Source organism: Coturnix japonica, chromosome 2 (genome assembly GCF_001577835.2).
Source record: "Coturnix japonica isolate 7356 chromosome 2, Coturnix japonica 2.1, whole genome shotgun sequence".
Taxonomy (NCBI): Eukaryota; Metazoa; Chordata; class Aves; order Galliformes; family Phasianidae; genus Coturnix; species Coturnix japonica.
In genome coordinates, this window is record NC_029517.1 from 80,088,725 (window position 1) to 80,111,178 (window position 22,454).

Consider the following 22,454-nt stretch of genomic DNA (forward strand, 5'->3'; position numbering starts at 1 on the left):
TTCCCCCTAACATTCAACCTAAAATAATTCTGTGACTGTGAACTGCAGCTGAGCACACCGCGCATGCGCAGGTGAGGCCCCGCAAGGCGCACGCCCTCCTCCCGAACAGCGAGGGAGCTGAGGGCTGCCCCTGCGCATGCGTACTTGGCCGTGACGCCAAGGGTCTGCGTTGTGCGCATGCGCGCTGCCCGCCTGTCAGCGCCGTGCCGAGGGGCGGCTGCTGCAGCCCGTGAGCGGTACCGCGGTGTCCGGCCATGGTGAGCGCTCCGCCGGTAGCGGCCAGCGGGAAGCGGGAGGGGAACGATCCGAGGAGCCGCTGGGATGGCGGGGCCCAAAGGGTGCCGAGAGGGTGCCGAGGGAGCGTCCGGGCCGATGTGGCGCAGGAATTCGGGGCTGAGGGCGCTTGGCGGCTGCGGGCTCGCCGGGGCGGGGCTCCGGCCTACGGGCACCTGCCGGGCTGTGGCGGCTGAGGGAGCCGGGTGCGCTGCGCTTCGTGCCCGCTGTGTGGTGAGGGGATGCGTCCTGCACAGCCCGCGGCCTGGCACTACCCGCCGTGTATCGCTGCTCGTGTCTGCTCGGCTGACTGTGGAAGTTTCCCTAAAGCGCCGGGCTTGGTTTGGCTGAGGGAGTTGGGTTTGTTCAGCCTGGAGAAGAGAAGGTTGCGGGGTGACCTCATTGCAGCCTTTCAATACCTGAAGGGAACCTACACCCAGGAGGGGAGTAAACTCTTTGAAAGGGCTGACAATAGCAGGACACGGGGAAATGGTTTTAAGTTAAAAGAGGGAAGATTTAGGTTGGATGTTAGGGGGAAGTTCTTCACTAGGGCAGAAGTCGGTATAGTCCTTGGAACAGGCGCCCAGGGAGGTGTGGATTGCGCCCGTCACTTTGGAGGTGTTCAAGGCCAAGGTTGGACGGGGGCCCTGGGCAACTGATCTAGTAAATGTGTTGTATGGTTTGGGTGGCCCTGCCAGGCAGGGGGGTTGGAACTACATGATCCTTGAGGTCCCTTCCAACCCGGGTCATTCTGTGATTCTGTGATTGGTTTTGTTGGCTCTTTGCTCGTGGTGACGGCTGACAGCCTCTGTAAAGTTGGCACGGGTTCCTGAAGTTTGCTCTTCCTGTGTGAGCGGTTGGTGGTTGTGAAATGGCCCAGTCATTGCAGCACGTCGCCGTGTAATCAGAAGGTTGCGTGAGGTGCGTCGGCTGCCCGAGTTGTGGCTGTGTGTGTTAAAGCTGCCCTAACTCTGCTCATACTGTTTACTCAGAGGGTGGTGAGGTACTGGCACAGCTGCCCATAGAAGCTGTGGTGCCCCATCCCTGGAGGTGCTCAAGGCCAGGTTGGATGGGGCCCTGGGCAGCTGAACTGCTGGTGGGCAGCCCTGCCCATGGCAGGGGGTGGGGATGGGTGGGCTTTGAGGGCCCTTCCATCAAAAATCTAAACAAAAGTGCTTTGTAGTTCAGTCTTCAAGTTTAGAGCTTCCATGGTTATGTTTCTCTCCACTGCTGATACCAGATTTGAGTTACTGCCGGGGGACTCTAGATGTTTCACTTCCAACAGGTTTAAGTTCTGGGAGAGGAATCCACAACATTCCTATATGCATCTCTCATTCCCCTTTTAATAGGCAAACGTACCCTAGGTTACATAGTTTGAATAGATAGAGAGCCATCGAGTGAAAGCGTATGTTCTAAAACAGTTACGTTTCTTTTCAGCGCTGTTGAATGATGAAGGCATTCTGAGGTCCTAATCAGCCATGGAGGAAACAGATAGGGAAGCGGTTGCAACTGCTGTTCAGAGGGTGGCTGGAATGCTTCAGCGTCCTGATCAGCTGGATAAAGTGGAGCAGTATCGCAGGAGGGAAGCTCGTAAGAAGGCTTCAGTGGAAGCTCGACTCAAGGTACACAGAATGAGCTTTCCTTTTTTCTTTTCCTTCTGTGTTTTCATTCAGACAGCTTTAAAACATGGACTTGAATTTTTGGTCTGACTGCGAAAGAGAAGTTTTGAAACTAACGTGAGCAAATGTTTTATATCCTGTTGAAATTTTGTTCAAGCATTTCAGATGTTCTCATGACCTGTAGCTTGTACAGTTTATTCACAGACAAGTTCCCTCCTGCAGTGTAGCCTATCAGCCTGCAAATGTTGTATCATAGAATCATAGAATTACTCAGGTTGGAAAAGATCTTGAAGATCATCAAGTCCAACCACAGCCTAATCAGTACCCTAACTCTAACAACCCTACGTAATCCCTGAGCACACATCAAAATGGTCCTAAACATTTCAGTGATGGTGACTCAAGCATCAACCACCTCCCTGGGGAGCCTATTCCAGTACCTAAATACCCCTTCTGTAAAGAAGTTCTTCTTAATATCCAACCTAAACTTGCCCTGGTGCAACTTGAGGCCATTTCCCCTCGTCCTGTCACTTGTCACTAATGAGAAGAGACCTGCCCCACTCTCACTGTAAGCACCTTTCAGGTACTGGAAGAGGGCGATCAAGTCTCCCCTCAGCCTCCTTTTGCCCAAACTAAACAGCCCCAGGTCCCTTAGCCTCTCCTCATAGGGCTGATTCTCCAAGCTCTTCAGAAGCCTCACTGCCCTTCTCTGGGCCTGCTCCAGTACCTCAATGTCTTTTTTGTACTGAGGTGCCCAAAACTGAACGCAGTACTCGAGGTGAGGCCTCACCAATGCCGAGTACACCAATGCCGATGACTTCCCAGTTATAAGCAGTTATATTCAGGGTACCAGCAGGCTTCTTAGATGAAAAAGAGCTGTAAAAGTAACTCTTCAGTATCCATCTGAGGATTAAAAACTAAGAACCTCACTGAAAGGAGCATGGAAGGAATCGAAAGCTTTCAAACAGGAAAGGACAGTGGATCCTGATGAACAAGAGAGGAGGCAGGTAGACCAGATGCTTTAAGAATCCAGTTTAAGTGCAGATTGTTGACTCACTGTATGTTAATGAATCACTGAAGTTATTAATCTTCTGGCTGTTTCACCAGACCATAAATGTCTGAACACAACTTTTTGAGTTTTGTAAATGCTGAGATCCTCCTTATAGTAGGTTGTAGCTCAGAAAAATACATTTTTATCAGTAAAATCAGTCTATGGTAATTCAAATTACGTAAACAAATGTGGCTTAAGATCAACCATATTTTCCTGGGACGTTCCCCTTACTTTTAAAACACAGTAAATGTTGTTCATAGCTACCAGGATTTCCTCTTTGGCTTCTCATAACAGGCAAAAACAAACCCGTGACAGCTCAGGCCTTTTGACCTTACATGTACAGCCAAAGTTATGGCCAGTGCTGAGCTAAACTGTGTGTGCCTCGTTCCTTTACAGTTTGCTTCAAGTCCTTGAGTTCAGCAATGGAATTTTCACTGCTGCCTTTGGTTTTGGCTTGTCTTTTGAACTCTGTTATTTCCAGTTTCATTATCTCCTGTCTGATTTCATTTTAGTTGCATATTTAAGTAGATAGCTACCTAAAACATGGATGTGGTCTGATTTCTTTCATGTGCTTTGTAACACATGTTAGTAATGTGTCAAGACTTTGAAACGATATTCAGGAGTAATGGCCCATTTGAAGAATCAAGTACTACCTGTCACAAGAGAGAGCCATATCAACAGCCTTGCCGTATGTCATAACAATCTAGTAGTCGCCTTGTCAATCTGCTTGTTTTACATGGACCGAATATTACTTACAGTGCATTATGATTAATGTGAGAGTTCTTTCTTTGTCTTTTTGCTTGCGTTTAAGGCAGCAATCCAGTCGCAGCTGGATGGAGTCCGGACGGGTTTAAGTCAACTGCACAATGCACTGAATGATGTAAAGGACATCCAGCAGTCTTTGATAGATGTCAATAAAGACTGGAGACAGAGCATCAACACCATTGAAAACCTCAAGGACGTTAAGGATGCTGTGGTCCAGCACAGCCAGCTGGCAGCTGCTGTGGAAAATCTCAAAAACATCTTTTCAGGTAGTTTGCTGTTCTTTATATAATCCATCGCAGTCTTAAAGCATTTCAAAGGGGTACAAGATACAGATGAAGGTACAGAAGATTCCCTACAAGTCTTTCTCACACAGCAGTTAAGAACCTCGAGGATGATTTGTGTTTCTACTTGAAGTAACATCCAGCTAACGGCAATGAATGTTTGTATGTTCCAGTGTTAATTTGTTTCAGGGATGTTGCTATAATTTACTGACACAAATGCAGTTGAGACCTGAATGCAGCCTTTTGTTTCCTAGTATCCTGCCAGACTTTGAGTGTGAAGTGTTTCCCCTGAGATTGTTACAAAGTAGAGTCGATGGTAACTTCCCACTCAGGGAACCAAATGTTTTTTTACAACGAGTCAAATGATTTTCACCATAATTAATGATTGTAATTGTCTTAGTGAGCCTTTTGTTTAATTGGATTGCCAGTATTTAGCACTGCCTGTCATTCTTGTGGCGACATTTCCTGCAAGTATTTTTTGTTCTTCTTGCCACTGAATCCTAATCCAATTCTGTATTGTTCCTTAAATCATAGAATCATAGAATTACCCAGGCTGGAAAAGACTTTGAAGATCAAGTCCAACTGCAGCCTAACCAGTACCCTAACTCTAACAACCCTACACTAATCTAATCTAAATACTGAATGTTGTTTTCCCATTTGTTTCCGAGCACTCATAATGTCTTGAGTTTATCTTTGGCATTTTGATCTATTTCCCCCTCTTTTTTCCTTTTTGCCTTCGTTGCAGTTCCAGAGATAGTGAGGGAGACTCAAGATCTGATTGAGCGAGGGGAACTTCTGCAAGCTCATCGAAAGCTGATGGATTTGGAGTGTTCTCGCGATAACCTGATGTATGAGCAGTATCGCATGGACAGCAAAAACACGCACGACATGAACCTCATCCATACGTACTTTGGGGATATGCAGAAACTTTCTGAGGAGCTGGCCAAGCAGTTGTGGATGGTAGTTCAGAGATCTCTCGTTACGGTTCGTCGAGATCCGACCTTGCTTGTTTCTGTTGTTAGGATAATTGAAAGGGAAGAAAAAATCGACAGGCGCATGTTAGACCGGAAAAAACAGACTGGGTTCATTCCTCCTGGCAGGCCAAAGAAATGGAAGGAGAAAATGTTCAACATTTTGGAAAGAACTGTCAGCATACGAATCGAAGGCACTCAAGCGGATACTAGAGAATCTGACAAAATGTGGCTTGTGCGCCATCTAGAAATCATACGGAAATACGTCCTCGATGACCTTCTAGTGGCTAAAACCCTGCTGGATCAATGCTTTCCCCCACATTATGACATTTTCAAACGATTGCTAAACATGTACCATCAGGCTTTGTCCACCCGCATGCAGGAGCTCGCTGCAGAGGATCTGGAAGCAAATGAGATTGTTAGCCTTCTCACTTGGGTTTTAAATACTTACAAAAGGTAAAGTCCCACTTACCTTTCTGCGAGAAAAGTTGAGGATAAGCATATACCACACAGTCTGTGTACCAATAATTGTGTGTCTGTTAACAGAAGATAAAGAAGTGGCGCAGTGGTAGGAATGCCGCGTTGCAACACTGGAGGCCTGGGTTCGAATCCCCCTGTGGCGCAAGTGGTAGAAGTGCCGCTCTGCTACACAGGAGGCTCGAATCCCAGAGGTTGGACTCGATGATCTCTAAGGTCCCTTCCAACCCACATGAGACTGTGATACTGTGAAGATACAGCTGTTTATACATAAAAAAGAAGTGGAATGATAGTAAAGGACTGTTGAGATTTGTTAATGCCTTTTACTTTCTTGAGGCTACTCAAGACTTCTCCAGGTTTTCTAGCACATGGTTTTAAGTTGCTTTATAAGCTTGAGGCTTTAAACGCAGTTCCAGACCACTGTGGAGCTGCTGTCAGCCTCAGTGTGTTTGTGCAGCACTCGGTGAAGAACTGGGGAGAGCAGAGGAGATGAAAAGCTTGTGTGTGTGAAGCAAAATGTTTTTCATTGGGCACAGCCCCAGTATATGAGTGTGATTGTTTGCTTTCTATTGTTCTCCTTTGCAGAGCGTGGGACTGTTGAAGTATTGCTTCATGTCTGTTAAATGGAAAGAATGTAGTTACTTCCTCCAGATTTTATCTTGGAACCTCACAACAGTTTATTTCTTTAGGAGAATTTCTGCCCATAGGTTCTCTCCTGCGATACTGTCAGACTCTTCATGTCTCTCCTGTGATACTGTCAGACTCTTAGTGTCTTTTGAGTGCTGTGATATGTTGAAGTAATGTAAGGATTGGGTCCGTCCCGTTGTTCTCCTGATAGAGCAGCTCAAAAGGCAGCGTTTTAATGTTAGCCGACACATAGTTACTAGGCAACTGATTTATTTGGGAAAAAGTGCTGCTCGCTTGTTGTGCTTTATGACTAACCTTCTTCTCAATAGCTGGCAGTGACCCAGAGTCTGCACCATGTGTGCTTTTTGCCGTCTTCAGTTATTTGATCTCACTGTTTCAACAGATGGAGCTCTTGGTAGGTTTAGAGTATAGCACCGTTCAGCAAATAGGTTGGAACTACTGGAACTGCTGTCCCAGGGCATTTTTATAACCTGTTTTAAGATGTGTTTTGGCTTACTCTGCTTTGCTTCATGCTGTGACATTCTTCTGCTTTTCTTCCCTATAGTGAACACCCAGGAGCAGCCCCTAATGCATGTTTAATATATAGGCCAGGAGGGTATACTTGAGATGCAGCTGATGAGATAAAGGAGCTCAGTTCACTGGCCTTCTCTTCATTATTACTAGAAGGCCAGAGGAATGAAGCAATGAATGCAAATCAGAAACGTGTGACTCCCTCTTCCTATGGGGGCACGGCAGAAATCCTGCTCCCAGGTTTTTCATTCACAGCCTTGGGCTGATGTTCCACTGAGACAGTTCTTAGTCTAAAAACTATGTACAAGGAAAAAAAGTCAGGAAAAGCTGAAGGCCTTAAAGATCATCAAGTCCAACCGCAACCTAACCACAGTACCCTAAATCTAACAACCCTCTGCTGAATCATATCTCCGAGCACCACTTTAATCTGTGCTTTAGGAGGAGCCTCGGTTGCGTAAGACTCTGATGATGCCCATATTCATGATATCATTTTATTAGATACTACAATAAAGTGTTGATAAAACTGCTGAGAAGAGAGTTCAGCAGCATTGCTGCAGTTAGTGTCAGCGATCTTCACACTAATGTATGGGAAGCATGGTGCTGTATATCTGTACCATGTCCTAAGGCTGACTACCTTTCTTACAAGATGCAGCAGAGTTGGCATCAGGCCTCCCATGAAAGGCAGAATAGAAGTTCTCCTGTGTTAGTTTCCAGGGAATACAACTCTGACTGGAACTTCAACTTAATTGTGAATGTTTTGTGATGGGAAGTAACCCTTTCCAGTGGTTTGAAGCTTCCTGGTGAGGGTTGTGTTATTGCTTCCTTTGCAACAACTGGGAAAGGAGTATTTTATTGAAAGTCTTTGAGGACTGGAAATAAGGGTCTGTGTTCTTTCTTCTATGGCTTCATTTGGTGTGCCTTAAGACAAGTTTGATGTTTCTGTGGCTTCCTGAAGTAAAGAAAATGGTGGTTAATGAGATTAGAAATACTTTCTAATACAGCATAATGCCATAACCAGCTTCTCGTTTACCGCTAATGACTCTAGAACAGGTCCTGCTATTACTTGTTTTCCTTATGTGAACAGTGATGGAGTGGGATTCAGCTTTCTGAGAACCTTGAGCCCCTTAATATCTACAGTCTCCTTTCCTGCACCTCAGGATGACATTACAAATGGAAAGGGCTCAGTTGCACTGGGTTCTATGCCTTCACAGACAACACATTTGTATTGTTTTCTTAGTGATAAGTAAACATCATGAAGCATACAGATATCATAGTATCATAGTCTCGTGCGGGTTGGAAGGGACCTTAGAGATCATCGAGTCCAACCCCTGGGATTCGAGCCTCCTGTGTATCAGAGTCTTCTACCACTTGCGCCACAGGGGATTCAAACCCTGGCCCCGGTGTTGCAAAGCAGCATTCCTACCACTGCGCCACCGGGGCACATAAGCTGGAGTACATTTGTAGGGCTGCAATGGTTTTTGTGATGTGGAAGCACTGCTGTGCTGACTCACTGCCTTAGATCCTATTCTCTCATCTAGCTTTACATCCGTTCCATAAAGTTCTTAATAGTGGCAATAAGTACGTGTACAAAGAATGTGAAAATTCTCCCCCTACTGTGATCATACCAAAAAAGCGACGTAGTTTTTTAACTTCCATCTCATTTTCCTTTGCTGCTCTGAAATGTTGTGTTGTGTCTTATTTTGTTTTTAAACTCAGTACAGAGATGATGGGGAATTCAGAGCTGTCTCCTGAAGTGGATGCAAATTCTCTGAATCTTCTGCTTTCGCAAAATGTGGTAGATGAGCTTCTCAGCAAGTACATGTCAACACTTACTGTAAGTAGTAGTAACTGAAAGATTCCTTCATACAAATGTATAGCCACACAGGTGCCTTAGTACTCAAAGTGCTGTACTTCCATCAGAAGAAAATAGTGACAAACGTGATCTTGGTGCCTTTACTTTTATAAGTCTTCATATATTACATTTGATACCAATGTGATCTTCTCAAGGTAATCAGGATGCTCATGGGACACATTTGCCAGTCTTCTTCATTTAATGCTTGTCAGCTGCCTAAGCAGAACATTTCCTTTTGCACGTGCCTTTTCAAGTGCATTTTAAATACAAAAGCGCTGTGTCTTGTTTGCAGCAGGTGGCACTTCATCTTTGTAAAACTAAGTCACAAAAATTGGCCAGCTACAGGGCAAAGGAATCAGTATGTGGTTGCCAGGCTTTTAAATGAATTTTGCTTTGATCATACATTGTTGTTTGCATCTTAGACTGGCTATTGGAGTATGTGGAACTTTGAACTGGCTGTTCTTTTCTTGTTCAGTTGTATTCCTAAGTCTGGGAGCTCTGCCAAGCAGAGGAGGGAGGTCTTTAGCTGCTTTAATTTGTTAGATACTAAAACACGCAGAACAACTGCTACCAGTTGGACTTGATGCCCATCACATCTTGTTATCGGTTATTGCACTTCTCTGTGACTGCTATTCTGAATATTGCAATATTTTATTTTCCTTTAATTGTAGTGCTGGATTAAACAATCTCTGCTTTCTTTTGGTTGCTTCTTTTGATGTAGTCTAACATCATTGGCTGGCTGAGGAAAGCATTGGAGACAGATAAAAAAGACTGGGTAAAAGAAACAGAGCCAGAAGCAGATCAAGATGGGTACTATCAGACTACGCTCCCAGCTATTGTCTTTCAGGTATAAGAAAACTTGTTTATTCTAGGAAACAAAACCTGTAGGAGGAGTTTTTGGTTGGTTGGTTGTTTAAATAAAATTGGTGCCAGTGACCATTCTCTTTTACTTACCATTGAGGCAGGCCTGCCTTTACAACTCAACTTTTTCTCTTAATGTAGATGTTTGAGCAGAATCTTCAGGTAGCTGCACAGATAAATGAAGATTTGAAAACAAAGGTACTCCTCCTGTGTCTTCAACAAATGAATTCTTTTCTGACCAGGTAAAACAATTTAAAAACTATAAATCCTTTATCTTGCCTCCACTTGTCTTCATTGCTTGGTTTTCCTGTGGATGTTTCTTTATTTCATTGTCTCTTTGTGCTGATGAAGCTTTTCTTAAGTTTTCTTTTCTTCCTTCCTTCACCAGTGAAGCTTTGTGTTGGTGAGTGGCACTATGAGTTCCTCTTTGTTTTTGGAGTCAGTTCCTCTTTCTTTGATGTTTTAAGCTAATAACTCTTTCTCGTAACAAAAAGAGAAACAAAGATGAAGCACCACATGAGCAACAAGCCCTTGAAAATACTTGAAGATAAATGTCATGTCCTTATGGAGCATTTAATTCTACGGTGTGTAGTTATTACAGGTTTTGTGTCTGATTAACGTTAATTCTTTTGTATATGTCACAGATACAAAGAGGAAGCACAGTTTTACAAAGAAGAACATCTTAAAAATCGCCAGTATCCTCAGTGCTACGTTCAATACATGATTGCAGTCATCAACAACTGTCAAACTTTTAAGTAAGTCTGTATTTTCTTGCTAGATTTAATTTGTGATACTACGTGTTCCCAAGGCTTCGTTGGATTTTTGTATGCAAAGAGGGTTTTAGGTGAGATAGTTTAGCTGCCCACAGAAAGCCAATAGGTTTAAATGTATTTAACGTTTTAGGAAGCAATCCTTGTTGCTCCTGTTGGCAAACCAAATCACGTTCACCCATGAAAAGCCACTCTGCTTTCAGAATTACAGATATCTGTTTCATTTTGTCCGGGACCAATGATCTTTTCCTACATTTTTTCTCTCACAGTCCACCTTCAAGCACTGTGATCAAGGTGGATGAAATGGAGGACATTAAGGGTATAGTTGACTTTATTCAGAATGTTAAAGCAGGAGAAAGAAATCCTCATTGCTCACGTTTCAAAAACAAGTCCTTCATTTCAGAGTTCGGCAATCCAGTCTCGTTCATCTCTTTCTGCTGCCATACTCAAGTCTACAGATGAACGGTAGTTTTTATGTTTTTTAACCAGCATACAAGTAACTTAGTGTGGTCACTGGAAAATCATGCTGAGGAGTCACTTAAGGCTTCCAAAGCAAGCAGAAAACATTGTTTCACCTTGCAAAAATAAGACTGGTATGTCTGTTTCTGTTCGTGCACTCGGAACGTTTAGTAGCAATGCGTCTTCTTCAGTGGATGATGAAAGGCCTTGTTATTTGTCACAGAGAATCTATTATCAGTCTGAAAAGAAAATACTTGAAAGTTGAAATGGAAGAGACATTATCGAGCAGTCATGCAAGCATGGATGCGATTTTAGACATCATTGCCAAAGAAGGATGCTCTAGCCTGCTAGATGAAGTCTTCATGGATTTAGAGGTTGGAACTTTTTTCCTCAAAAACAAAACCAAAACAAAAATGCAAAAAGCATTATTTCCTAGGAAAAATAATACAGGAATGATGTAGGTCTGAAATGTCCTGATTGCTGAACGTGTGCTAGCAAAACGCAAGGAAACCTCGTTGGTACAGTTTGGGTGTCAGAGACTGAAAGGGTTTTTGATTGTATTTAATGGGATCCTTTCAGAAATAGTGAATATACATATAGTTTAGGAGAGTGGACTCAGTCAAGTAGTTGCGCAGCTGCATTGTAGCAATTGTTTGCTACTGATGATAAGCTGCTGTCTTTGTACAGGTGCCATAAGGAAGCCATTAAGATTGCTCATTGACGGTAAAGATTGTCAGTTGCTAACTGATAAATTTGGTTTAGGAATTCTGGCTTCTGATAGAATCCCCCTAAAAAAGGGGGGAAAGAAAGCCAAAACAAAAAAAGAGGGCTATGTATAGTTAAGAGAAATTGGAAATGCAGGGAGGAAGGTGGAGAAATGAGAGAGATGTGGAATGAAAACACATGTTCTGAGTATTTTGGTTGTGAATAATGTTTTGAAATGATTCACAGTAAGCAAGATGTGGGAGCACTGTTTATTCTAAACCTGGAGCTCTTCAGCAAGACCTTTATGTTTTGTTAACTGTGTTAGTTAATTAAGAAGAGGCACTCAACCCAGCGCTCTTTGAATTATTTATCCTGAAGCTTTGTGTCTCCATTGGCATTTGTACAACGCTTCAATACACAAAGTTTTTTCACTGGGTAGAGGAAACAAGATAGCTGTGTAGGTGTTGAGAATATCGGAATTGTATGTTACAGAGTTGTGGGAAAGGCATAAAGAACATAGGCCATGTAGCACCATGGACAGGAACACCTGCATAGCCAGTAGTAGCTCAAGGGAACAAGCACCAAATCTCATTCTTGCAACAGTGAAAAGGTGCGTTGTGTTAAACTGGAATTGTCCTCCTGAGGAAATTTTGTTCTTGGACCTTATTTTTTTTTATTCAGCATAGATGTTTAAATAGAGAAAATCCAAAAGGATTTTGGAGACTCCTGTGAAATAAATGCTTAGGTTAGTGCAGTTGGTTTACATGCGCAACTGGTGTGTAGGTCAAGGTAGCACTCTATGGCAGCTCTAGTTCTGACAGCCCATCAGCATTGTTTTCCTGTGTTAGCTGTTCTGTTGAAGGAATGTAATTCAGCAATACGTAACGCTTGGAATTGTTTCTTTATCTTTCTTAATTGCACTGAGCTGATGAAAAGCGTCAAAACCTTCATCTCATCAATTCTGTTATTTTCTCAGCCCCATCTGAATGAGCTGATGACGAAGAAGTGGTTGTTGGGGTCTAATGCTGTGGGAACTATTTGTGTCACTGTAGAGGATTACTTTAATGACTTTGCAAAAATAAAAAAGCCTTATAAAAAGGTAGGTGCAAAATATTCTACGGTACCTCGCTAATATACTCTGAATGTCCTTTTGGTTTGGCTTTTATGGCTACTGTGTGGAATGGAGAATTGGAACACAGGCATTGAAATTGTGAATTGATGTTCTAGCACTAAGTAGGATGTGTCTTTCCCTCAAATTAAAACATTCTTGATTAACTTACTTCTGAAAGTTCAGGTTTTAAAAGCCATGTGAACAGAGCAGATTTTCACATCTGTTAGCATCATGAATATCTGAAGCCATTCCAAGTATATTATATTAGAATCATAGAATTACCCAGGTTGGAAAAGACCTTGAAGATCATCAAGTCCAACCACAGCCTAACCAGTACCCTAACTCTAACAACCCTACACTAAATCATATCCCTGAGCACCACATCCAAACGGCTCTTAAACACATCCAGGGATGGTGACTCAACCACCTCCCTGGGGAGCCTATTCCAGTACCTAACTAAATTAATATATTATATTAATATACTATCTGTATTAGTGCAAACCATTTATAAACCATATATAAACCATATATAAAGCACAACAACGTGTTTCAAAGCCTAATCATTGCACAGAATGGGGACTTTGGTAGTTATCACTGGCATAAGGCTCCTCTTCTTTCTTTCAGACGATGACCATGGAGGCCCATCGAAGGGTGGTTGTGGAATACATCAGGGCCATCATGTTGAAACGCATCTCTTTCAAGAATGCAGAAGAGAGAAAAGAGGGTGCAGAAAAAATGATCAAAGAAGCAGAACAGTTCAGATTTCTGTTTAAGAAACTCACATCTGTAAGTATTTGTTTCAACAACAATGTTAACTTAGTAATGATATCTGTGGGTGGGAAGGAATAGGGAAATGCAGAAGAAAAGAGCCTTAATATGACAGTTTGCAAAGGTTTTTGTCTTAATGGCTAAAGTTTCCACTACTGAGGGAATTTAACAGCATCGTCATTATTATTTTTATCACTATTTTCCAGGGATCTGGAGAGGACACTGAAGGACTCTGTGATATCATTGAAGCTATTGCAGAGGTTATCAAACTAACCGATCCTTCCCTGCTCTATCTGGAAGTTTCAACTTTAGTCAGTAAATACCCAGATATCAGGTAATTCTCTTTGCCTTCAAAGTTAAAAAGAGGTAATACAGTTTCTTCTTATCAGTGGGATAATTTGAAAACAATGTGTAATATGTTCATATCGATCATATTTGGAAATGTAGATGCTCTTTCCAAATGATGCTAATCGCAAACGTACATGTCTTGGACTAGGAGGTATAACACAGTATCACACAGTGTCACAGTCTCATGTGGGTTGGAAGGGACCTTAGAGATCATCAAGTCCAACCCCCGGGATTCGAGCCTCTGTGTAGCAGAGCGGCACTTCTACCACTTGCGCCACAGGGGGGATTCAAACCCGGGCTCTGGTGTTGCAAAGTGGCATTCCTACCACTGTGTCACCGGGGCACAATATGCGTTTAAGTACTCACTGGTATGGCAAAGGAATAATGGGAATATTCCTGTTGCGTCTCGGGAGGATGAAACGCATCTTAAATTCCTAAGCGTAGTCAAAAATAGTGCCTTATAGGTAGCTGGAAACACCAGTTCTTTGTGACTCGAGATCTGATTATGAATTAGAGTCAGTGAAGGATGATGTGTGATATTTCCAATGCAGTATTATTTCCGCAAGAGCTAATGCCAGCCTTACCTTTGCGTTTTGGCAGGGATGACCACATTGCGGCTTTGCTGACGGTGAGGGGAGATGCCAGCAGAGATATGAAGCAGACTATCATCGAGACTTTGGATCAAGGGCCAAGCCAACCCAACCCAAACTACGTGCCAATTTTTAAAGAAATTACAGTTCCTACTCTAACTGTGCCGAAACTACTTAAGTAATGGACAGCTCTGTTCATGTGTGGGATCCCACTGGTGTGGGATTGATGGGTGTGAAGTATTAGAGGGCAAGTTTGGCAGTGCTATTTCAAGTAACATTCGATGCACACTAGATCTGTTTCTTTCTGAAGATGTGGAATATAATGAGATTTCTACAGGTGCTGATGCTGCTGTCAGCAAATACATTTTGAGTCGTGAAATGTGGCATTGCAAATGTATAAAGATACTTACACTGAAAATAACACGGCTGTGGCAGTGCTGGGTGTATATTGCTGTCCTAGAGTCATCGTCCCATGGCACAGCATTGGGTGTACATTAATGTCCCCATTCCACTCCCACGTTAAACTTGGTGTATGTAATTACTTGGGTGTAAAATAGTTTATGGCAAAAACCTTAATTATGGAGCCAGCTTCCTGGCCACGGGACTGTAGAGGGAATAAATAAATAGCTAAAAACAGCATGAGGTACAATATGTCTTTGTGGATTCACTAAAAAGAGCACACGAATCATCACTTGTTCAATAAAATGCTGGACCATGGCCATGTTCTGCTGTGTGTGCTGTGTTTTGGCTGAGGGGGGGGATGAACTTTTACATAGTGAAAGGTCTGGAGCACAGGCCTTATGAGGGGCGGCTGAGGGAGCTGGGATTGTTCAGCCTGGAGAAGAGGAGGCTCAGGGGAGACATTATTGCTCTCTATAACTTCCTGAAGGGAGGTTGTGATGAGGAGGGGCTTGGCCTCTTCTGCCAGGCAACAAACAGGACCCGAGTAAATGGCCGCAAGTTGTACCAGATGAGGTTTAGATTGGATATAAGAAGGAGCTTTATCTCTCAGACAGTGGTCAGACACTGGAATGGCTGCATAGGGAGGTGGTGGAGTCACCATCCCTGTCAGTGTTCGAGAGGCATCTGGATGAGGAGCTACGAGATATGGTTTAGTGCTTTGCTGTAGGTATGGTAATGGGAGGGCGGCTGGACTAGGTGATCCTGTAGGTCCTTTCCAACCTTATGACTCTATGTAAAAGCTGATTTTACATAGACAGTCCAGGGAAGCCGCGGGTTCCAGGCCGGGCCCGCACGGCCTTAGGAAGCACCGGCTTCTTGTCGCCATGGTGCTTCCCCGCTTGGCGCTGCCTGCTGACATCACCCCCGCCCCGCTCGCCCCGCCCCAGGAAGCGGAAGGAGAGTCGCGCTGTCGGAGCTGGGGCGGCCGTGATGGCGGCGCCTCACGGGATGGGGCTGCCCGACCCCTCCTTCCTGTGGAACGTCTTCCAGAGGTGAGGCCGCGGGGGCTCGGGGCTGCCCGCACAGCTGGCACGGGGAGCGATCGGGCCTTGGGAGGAGGCTGGATGCCTCTAATGGGCCCCGGGCATCGGCCGAGCTCTGCGGCTGTGTCCCCGCAGCGGGAATCTAAGGGAGAGCTGCAAGGAGCGCTTGGGGAGGCGGGGTAGGGCAAGGAGGTGACCTGAAGGCGTCTGCCAAATGGGAATCGGGGAGGTGCCCCATCCCTGGAGGTGCTCAAGGCCAGGTTGGATGGGGCCCTGGGCAGCTGAGCTGCTGGGGACAGCCCTGCACATGGCACAGGGTGGGGATGGGTGGGCTCTGAGGGCCCTTCCAACACAAACCGTGCGAGGTTTGGATCAGCAATGAGTAACAGTAACTGCCTGGCAGAACACAGCAGTGACTCAGAGAGGTGACATTTGTCCACCACCCTTGTGTAAAAGCACTTTATCTGGGAACTTGACGGAAGTATGTGTGGGGATTGCTTATTGATATGGATAAGGCTGCTACAGTTGGTGTAGTTCAGATAGTTTCCAAAGAAGCTTTCAGCCATAAGCATCGAGGAGCTTTAGAGAAATCTGGCAGGCACAGAATGAAAGTCCTTCAGCGGGTAAATAACTGGCTGAAAGGGAAATTCTGTCACACTGATTGATGCAGCAGTTCTGGGATCTTCATTCAATATGTTCAAGAGCATCTGTGGGAACAGAGGGTGAATGATCAGCTGAAGCACGAGCTTCAGCTTCTGGTTACATGGACTTAATGTTTGGACTTTTATAAGGCATCTGTTCCTTTTTCTACTAACAAAGCACAAACGTGCACTCCAGGTGTCATGGCGGATTCCTGCAGTGTGAAGGCTTGGCAGGAGCACCTTGCTGTACTGAGTGACCGGGCTGTGTCACCTTCACGGTTGGATCCTGATTGCTGTATCACGGGTAGATGAATTCCAGAGTAGATACCCGATGGCTGTGAGGAGGATTCATGTCGTTTTGTATATCAAATGAATGTGCTCCGTGCTGACTGATGGTCAGGAGCAAGATAAGCAGGTTGTAATTCTGCTAGGATTACATGGCAGGGTTTGGTAGCGGGGCCTGGGGTGGCTCTGTGAGCAAAGCCCTGTGCTGCCCCACGCCCGTGACTGATTTATTTGGTAGGGACGGAAATGCTGAGGGTTGTAGCTAAATTCTGTTCACTTCAGCACCTCAAGGCACGCCACTTCTTCTCCCCTCCTCCAGGGTTGATAAAGACAGGAGTGGAGTGATCTCAGACACGGAGCTTCAGCAGGCACTGTCCAATGGTGAGTCTGTGAAGGGGGAAGGAGGCCCCTTGTGAACTTCGTGCTACATTCCATGCCAGTCTGGCTACTCGACTCTTCTGGTCTTGACGTTTTACTCCTTGCCCACCTCTGCTGCACCTTCCCTTTTGAACCAGAGCAAAGGTCAGATGTTTACAGCCAGCCTTTTTCCTGCATGTAAGAGCCCTTCATTCAGTACAGTGCAGGAAGTGAAGGTGCTAATTTCTTATTTGTAAATGAGGCAATTTGTTCTCCACTTTCTTTTCCTAACCAAGTAGAAAGCTGTACTTCAGACCTCGCTTGACTCGTAACTGGGGCGTGGTCAAATAGCTCTGGGTAGCCAAATGAAAACTGAACGCTTCTTTCCAGTCGTCACATTTTCCTTCCTGCTGGTCATTCGGGATGGTGGAGTTGTTTTTTTTTTCTAGAATACATCCTCTGTGGGTGGTTGTGTGTCACAGTCCAATGTGGGCCAAAAGAACGTAACGTGTTTCTTTCGAGAACACTAAGCAAGTATTCACTGCTCTCACTGTATATTGAAGCTCAATGCGTTCTTGAAGATCAGCTTTTCAACGTGCCAAATTTATGGCTGTAGTAGTACATGTATCTGGGAAGGATGGGAGACCACACAACAGAGTTGTTTGCACAGTAAAATACTGTGCTGCCTTCTTGCCTTTTGTTTCTTTTTTCTCTCCTGTGCTGACATGCTGAGGTATTTGTTGTGTCAGGGGAGGAGGAGGTAGGCTGCTGCTGGCTACCTGCAAGCTGAAATCAGTACAGTTCTTCAGCACCAGAGTTGCTGTGGTTTCTCTGTATGGAATCTGTATTAGTCTGTTGTCATGTCTTTCTTTGACATGAAATAATATAACTCTGCTCTTTAGAACTCTGGAGTGATTCCAACCCAGTAAAAACTGGCCCAAAGTGAGGAGCCTTTCCACATTCAGTAGCAGCTGCTGACAGAAGCCCAAAGCTCCTCTACACACGGCTGTGCTCAGGCCTGCCCAAGCACTAACATTTCTTGGCCTGAAAACACACTCATTTAAACAATGCTTTCAATTCAGCATGGGGAGGGGATTTATACAAAACTCAGCTTGAAATCGCATTGTGTGCCTCTTGTGATGTTAAGAACCTGTTCTTTTCAGTGTCCTGGAGTAACCCATCTGTAGAATAGGGAGCAGTCAGATTTTTAGTTTTATTAATGAGAAATGGGCAAAAGACTCCTGACAACCATTCTTGGTTCTTCTAAGGCTTTGGTTCTCGGCTGGATTTTAGTTTATGTTTTGGGGTGTTTTTTTATGCAGACTGAAAAATGTTGGGTTTCTGTGCAACATTATTAGAGCATTGGTCAGAAGTCATCAAGACCACAGTTACTTCAAAGCAGCTTTGTTAAATGAGGAGTAGCTTGCTTAGCTCTGAATTCACTGTTTCTAGTTCTTATGGCTCTTTGCTTGCTGTTCAGTTGCCTGTTTTGAATGTTGCCTCAAGGAACTGAGTAATTCTTTCTGTTTCAGGCACATGGACTCCATTCAATCCAGCAACAGTCAGGTCAATTCTCGGTGAGTACGACTGCGTGCTGTCAAGTAGGCAAAGACCCTGCTGGTTTTTCAGCTCCGGTATGAGAAAGCAGTCACTGCGGAATCAAATATGTACAGTTATCACAATACGTGTACAAGGTGTTTTTCTACTGTAAAGTTGAATACATATTTAAAGGTCTGGTGAACCAATCTGGTCATAGTGTTAGTGAGCTGGTCTGTGACTGTAAAGATGCCGTGGTTTTCTAAGTCTTGTTGTTTTTTTCTCAGTAGTTGGAAGATATCAACTGAAGTATTGACCCTTTTGAACTGTAAATGAATGCCCTGTGTTTAAAACTTGCTCAGCAGCAGTCAGCATTCCATCCCCGTGCAATGTGCTACCTCTCCATAAAGGGGATGGGATCTGTAAGCCAAAAGCTGATCAATGTTCCAATGCTTCTGGCAGTCCGTAGACATTGTAGGCTTTCTCACAAGTCCTTAGAGAAGAGCAAACCTCGTTTTCTCATTCTGTCACTGGGTTATCCATCAAACCCTTTGAAACTGGAAATGAAAAACCAGGAAAAATAAATATTGTGTGACTCACTCTGATTTTCTTGCTCAATTCTTTCCTCCTTTGGCGGACGACTTAAATATCACTTGTATTTTAGTAATTCCTCGCCTGTTGTCAGTACTCCCTAAAGCATCTCACTTCTGTCTTAAAGCACCAGCACATCTTCCCGAAGACCTGGCAGAGCTGAGATTTTTATATGGCTTTCTTGTTTTTATTTCAGGCATGTTTGACAGAGAAAACAAAGGCGGTGTGAATTTCAATGAATTCACGGGAGTCTGGAAGTACATCACAGATTGGCAGAACGTCTTCCGAACGTATGACAGGGACAATTCTGGAATGATTGACAAAAGTGAACTAAAGCAAGCACTAACAGGTTTTGGTAATTCATTCGTAATTACAGTTTTTACGATACCACATTATGTGACCTCAGTATTGTCAGGGCTGCTGCTGGGACGCACGGCTAGAAATAGAAATGAGACAAGCGAAAGGCAGTAGGATGAGGAACCTCTTAGAGGCGCTCTGCCCTGGTTGCAGCCCTGTTGCAACTGTTGGCTTGCTTTTTAGAAGTATTTCCCCGTATGGAGGAAATGAAAGCGCACTTGCTGGTACGTGTGTGTGAACTGCTTTTTCCATTCTGCTAGTAAACCAATTGTCACTTCAGTCCATAACATGTACTGTGTGTAACTGTTGTTATTGACCATGGTTTCTATTGCATGCCTTCTGTCTGTACACCTGTGTTGTTCAGTAGATGTACTTAGCAGGAAAAAACAAAGCTCTCGTAACTTGTGTTTTCTGCTTCTGTTGCCCATGCCCGCCAAACCACCTAGCAGAAAGTCTGTAGTAATTGAATCATCCTAAAGGATTTCTCTTGTCCAAGGTTACCGGCTGTCTGATCAGTTCTACGATACCCTTATTCGGAAGTTTGACAGACAAGGAAAAGGCCAAGTTGCTTTTGATGACTTTATTCAGTGCTGTGTTGTTTTACAGGTAAGAAAGGAGATGTACTTTTAATGTCAATTGAAAAAAAAAACAACACCTGTCTTTTCTCAAACTTTTATGGTTCTCACTTTATAATACTGAAACTAGAACGTGCTTGTGAATAATCATCCACTTGAATAAAGCGTACAGGAGATGACAGAAACATCTCCAAGTGTACATCTTCACTTGTTATCCACTTGCATCCCATACAGATAAATCTTTAAGCTCCTTTTGACCTCTTAAGTATTTTTAATGGGATGATAAAAAGAAAAATATCCTCAGGAAAACATTCAGTGCTCTTTTCATTAGCTCTGATATACAGTCTCTTTGGATCTAGGATGCATTCAAGCTGGAGCGTGTTATGTCCCATGTTGCCCTCTTGAGCATACTCCAATCTGCAATCTAAGTTGTGAGGATTTCCTATCTCTGCCTAAGGCTCTGATTTACAACATTTTGGACTAACAGCTGAATTATTTGATCTTTTGTCTCTGCTGTTCCTGCAGGGGCAGTGGTAGTAAAAGACATTCTAAACAAAATGAAACAAAAGCCAAACCAAACAGCAACAGAAAACCAACCCACCCTTTCAGTTATAGGAATGTTTATGGGGAGCAAGAGAGAAGGGAGAGAAAGAGACTATCCCTCTGCACGTATACTCTTCTGTTTAGAAATAAATCACCCAATGGTTTCTCTAAGAGTCTGTAGCCTTCATGAAACGTAGACAAGACTTTGAGGGAAAGTTGGGAAAGTTCAGCAATGGGCAAGCTCCATTTTAGTATGCTGGAAGATGAATTTTTCCTTTTTTTTTCCTTAGTACAACTAGTGTTTCCATGGCACCTTAGCTATCTTCCACCTTGCAATAATAAAGAAATAAGGCTCTGGGGTTGGACTTAAACACTATCTCCAGAGGTCCCCTCCAGCCCCTACAACTCTGCTTCTGTGTAACTGGTATCCTCATCATCTGCCTTAAGCGCTTTGTTCTTCTTTAGTTTTATGTTTACAGCCTTATGTCACATGCTGCCACTGAAGCACGTACTGCTTTTATATTCACTTGCAGTATGAACCAATTTTGATTTGCTATGAGCTTAAATTCTAGTGAAGAGGGCTTTGCTGTTGCTCATCATTCATGTGCTGTCAGTGAAACCACAGCAGTAGCTGTTCTGCTCCACTGCCAGCGCTGCCCGTCCGCTGGGGGATTGCTGAGAGACAACCAAGGTATTAGTGATGCATTGAGCAGACTGGGCTAGAAGACAAATAGTACTCTTTGGATCCTGCCTACAGCTGACTCTCAAAGGTATCCAGAGTTTCACTTTGTTCCCACCTCCTGAAGAGCCAGATATAAAGAGCGCTCTGGCTTATAAACAAGTGCTTAGGATAGGCTTAGGTGTGTCCTGAGATAGATAGGTAACAAAATCAGATCCAAGCATGAGACACAGCAAAAAGCTCCCTCTGTGTGCCTGGCCCTGTGTTGTGTCTAGAGGGCACAAAGAAGCAGCATTCATACATGGAAGTGTGGCAGTCCGATCTTCCCCTGTGTACAAAAATGTTTCTTCTTTCTCTACATTTTTAGAGGCTGACTGATGTATTCCGACGGTACGATACTGATCAGGATGGCTGGATTCAGGTGTCCTACGAGCAGTACCTCTGCATGGTCTTCAGCATTGTATGATATCGACACCTGGGAATCCCGCACTGGCATTACACAGACTGGAGCTGCCAAATCATCATGTACTGAATAAGGTTATCGATGTATTGTAACGGATATAATTTCGCAGTGGTAAATTTTGTATGTACATCAGTCATTGCTTTCAGAATCAATGTTTGTTTTTGTGTTCTACAACTCTAAGATCAGCCATATCGTGCTTACTGTAGCACAGAAAGCACAGAGTCTAGATGTAACTAGATGGTGCCGTGTCAAACCTAACTTAACTTTCTTCCACATATCCTGCATGGGGACAGAGGACACTTTAGAAACGCCAAATTCAATTAACGCTTGTTAGTTTGTAAGAGGAAAACCTCAGAAGTTGCACAACATGTTTTGCATGTGCCTTACTTTTCTAAGAGTCTGATGTATTAATTTTTAATACAGAACTTAAAATTAAGTAAAAATGTGAGACCAACACATACGGTCTGTGTTTGTGCAGTTTGTTGTAGGCTGGTGGCCGTGTTCCCATGTTGCAGTTCTTGGGTTTGTTTTTTACAGTGCAGGGTCTATTTAACAAGGCTGGCCTTTTCTTCTCTGCTTTCTGTCTTTACTTTCTAGCTTCCTCTCTCTTTCAGGGTATCCTTAGGCCATTTGCAAAGGTAACGTCTTCCCACTGACTTCCACCACTGCATCTTCTTCAGTTGATTCCCTACAACCTTTTATATCCCCTGGGTATTATAGAGTATGGTTCCCTCTTAATGCAAATAATCCTTTTTGGGTTCAGAATAATCCATTCTGAAGCGTCCTTGATGGTCAAGCATTCTCAAAACCTTGCTTTCAATCTCATCATTTAAAATGGAAAACAAGCAAAGATCTATATAAAGCACTTACTTAAGGTTCCCTTTTACACGGTCATTTTCAAGAAGCAACTTGGAGGAAGTGAAATT

At 43.8% G+C, this 22,454-nt stretch overlaps 2 protein-coding genes across 4 annotated transcripts; both read left to right on the forward strand.

Moving 5' to 3' along the window:
- Nucleotides 1–138: 138 nt before the first annotated feature.
- Nucleotides 139–14,773, forward strand: EXOC3 (exocyst complex component 3). The gene is made up of 13 exons (XM_015855176.2): nucleotides 139–257; nucleotides 1,711–1,895; nucleotides 3,752–3,971; nucleotides 4,732–5,413; nucleotides 8,309–8,426; nucleotides 9,166–9,291; nucleotides 9,447–9,547; nucleotides 9,950–10,060; nucleotides 10,758–10,908; nucleotides 12,216–12,338; nucleotides 12,975–13,136; nucleotides 13,325–13,452; nucleotides 14,067–14,773. The coding sequence occupies exons 2-13, from the start codon at nucleotides 1,752–1,754 to the stop codon at nucleotides 14,236–14,238; spliced, it is 2,238 nt and encodes a 745-aa protein (XP_015710662.1). The 5' UTR covers nucleotides 139–257; nucleotides 1,711–1,751; the 3' UTR covers nucleotides 14,239–14,773.
- A 605-nt stretch (nucleotides 14,774–15,378) lies between these two features.
- PDCD6 (programmed cell death 6) lies at nucleotides 15,379–21,986 on the forward strand. Of its 3 annotated transcripts, XM_032442577.1 has the most exons (7): nucleotides 15,379–15,510; nucleotides 16,747–16,808; nucleotides 18,317–18,361; nucleotides 19,108–19,260; nucleotides 19,452–19,492; nucleotides 19,765–19,874; nucleotides 21,433–21,986. In XM_032442577.1, the coding sequence occupies exons 1-7, from the start codon at nucleotides 15,449–15,451 to the stop codon at nucleotides 21,437–21,439; spliced, it is 480 nt and encodes a 159-aa protein (XP_032298468.1). In that variant the 5' UTR covers nucleotides 15,379–15,448; the 3' UTR covers nucleotides 21,440–21,986. The 3 variants fall into 3 exon arrangements, with proteins under 3 accessions (XP_032298468.1, XP_015710603.1, XP_015710604.1); XM_015855117.2 differs by lacking the exon at nucleotides 19,452–19,492 and having other exon boundaries at nucleotides 15,380–15,510; nucleotides 19,108–19,266; XM_015855118.2 differs by lacking the exon at nucleotides 19,452–19,492 and having other exon boundaries at nucleotides 15,380–15,510.
- The last annotated feature ends 468 nt before the right edge of the window (nucleotides 21,987–22,454 follow it).

Coding starts and splice junctions, on each gene's coding strand:
- EXOC3 (XM_015855176.2), top strand. CDS start 1,752: ATGGAGGAAACAGATAGGGAAGCGGTTGCAACTGCTGTTCAGAGGGTG. Junction 5,414..8,308: donor GTTTTAAATACTTACAAAAG/GTAAAGTCCCAC, acceptor TTTTAAACTCAG/TACAGAGATGATGGGGAATT. Junction 9,292..9,446: donor TCCCAGCTATTGTCTTTCAG/GTATAAGAAAAC, acceptor CTCTTAATGTAG/ATGTTTGAGCAGAATCTTCA.
- PDCD6 (XM_015855117.2), top strand. CDS start 15,449: ATGGCGGCGCCTCACGGGATGGGGCTGCCCGACCCCTCCTTCCTGTGG. Junction 18,362..19,107: donor AACAGTCAGGTCAATTCTCG/GTGAGTACGACT, acceptor TTTTTATTTCAG/GCATGTTTGACAGAGAAAAC. Junction 19,267..19,764: donor GCAAGCACTAACAGGTTTTG/GTAATTCATTCG, acceptor CTCTTGTCCAAG/GTTACCGGCTGTCTGATCAG.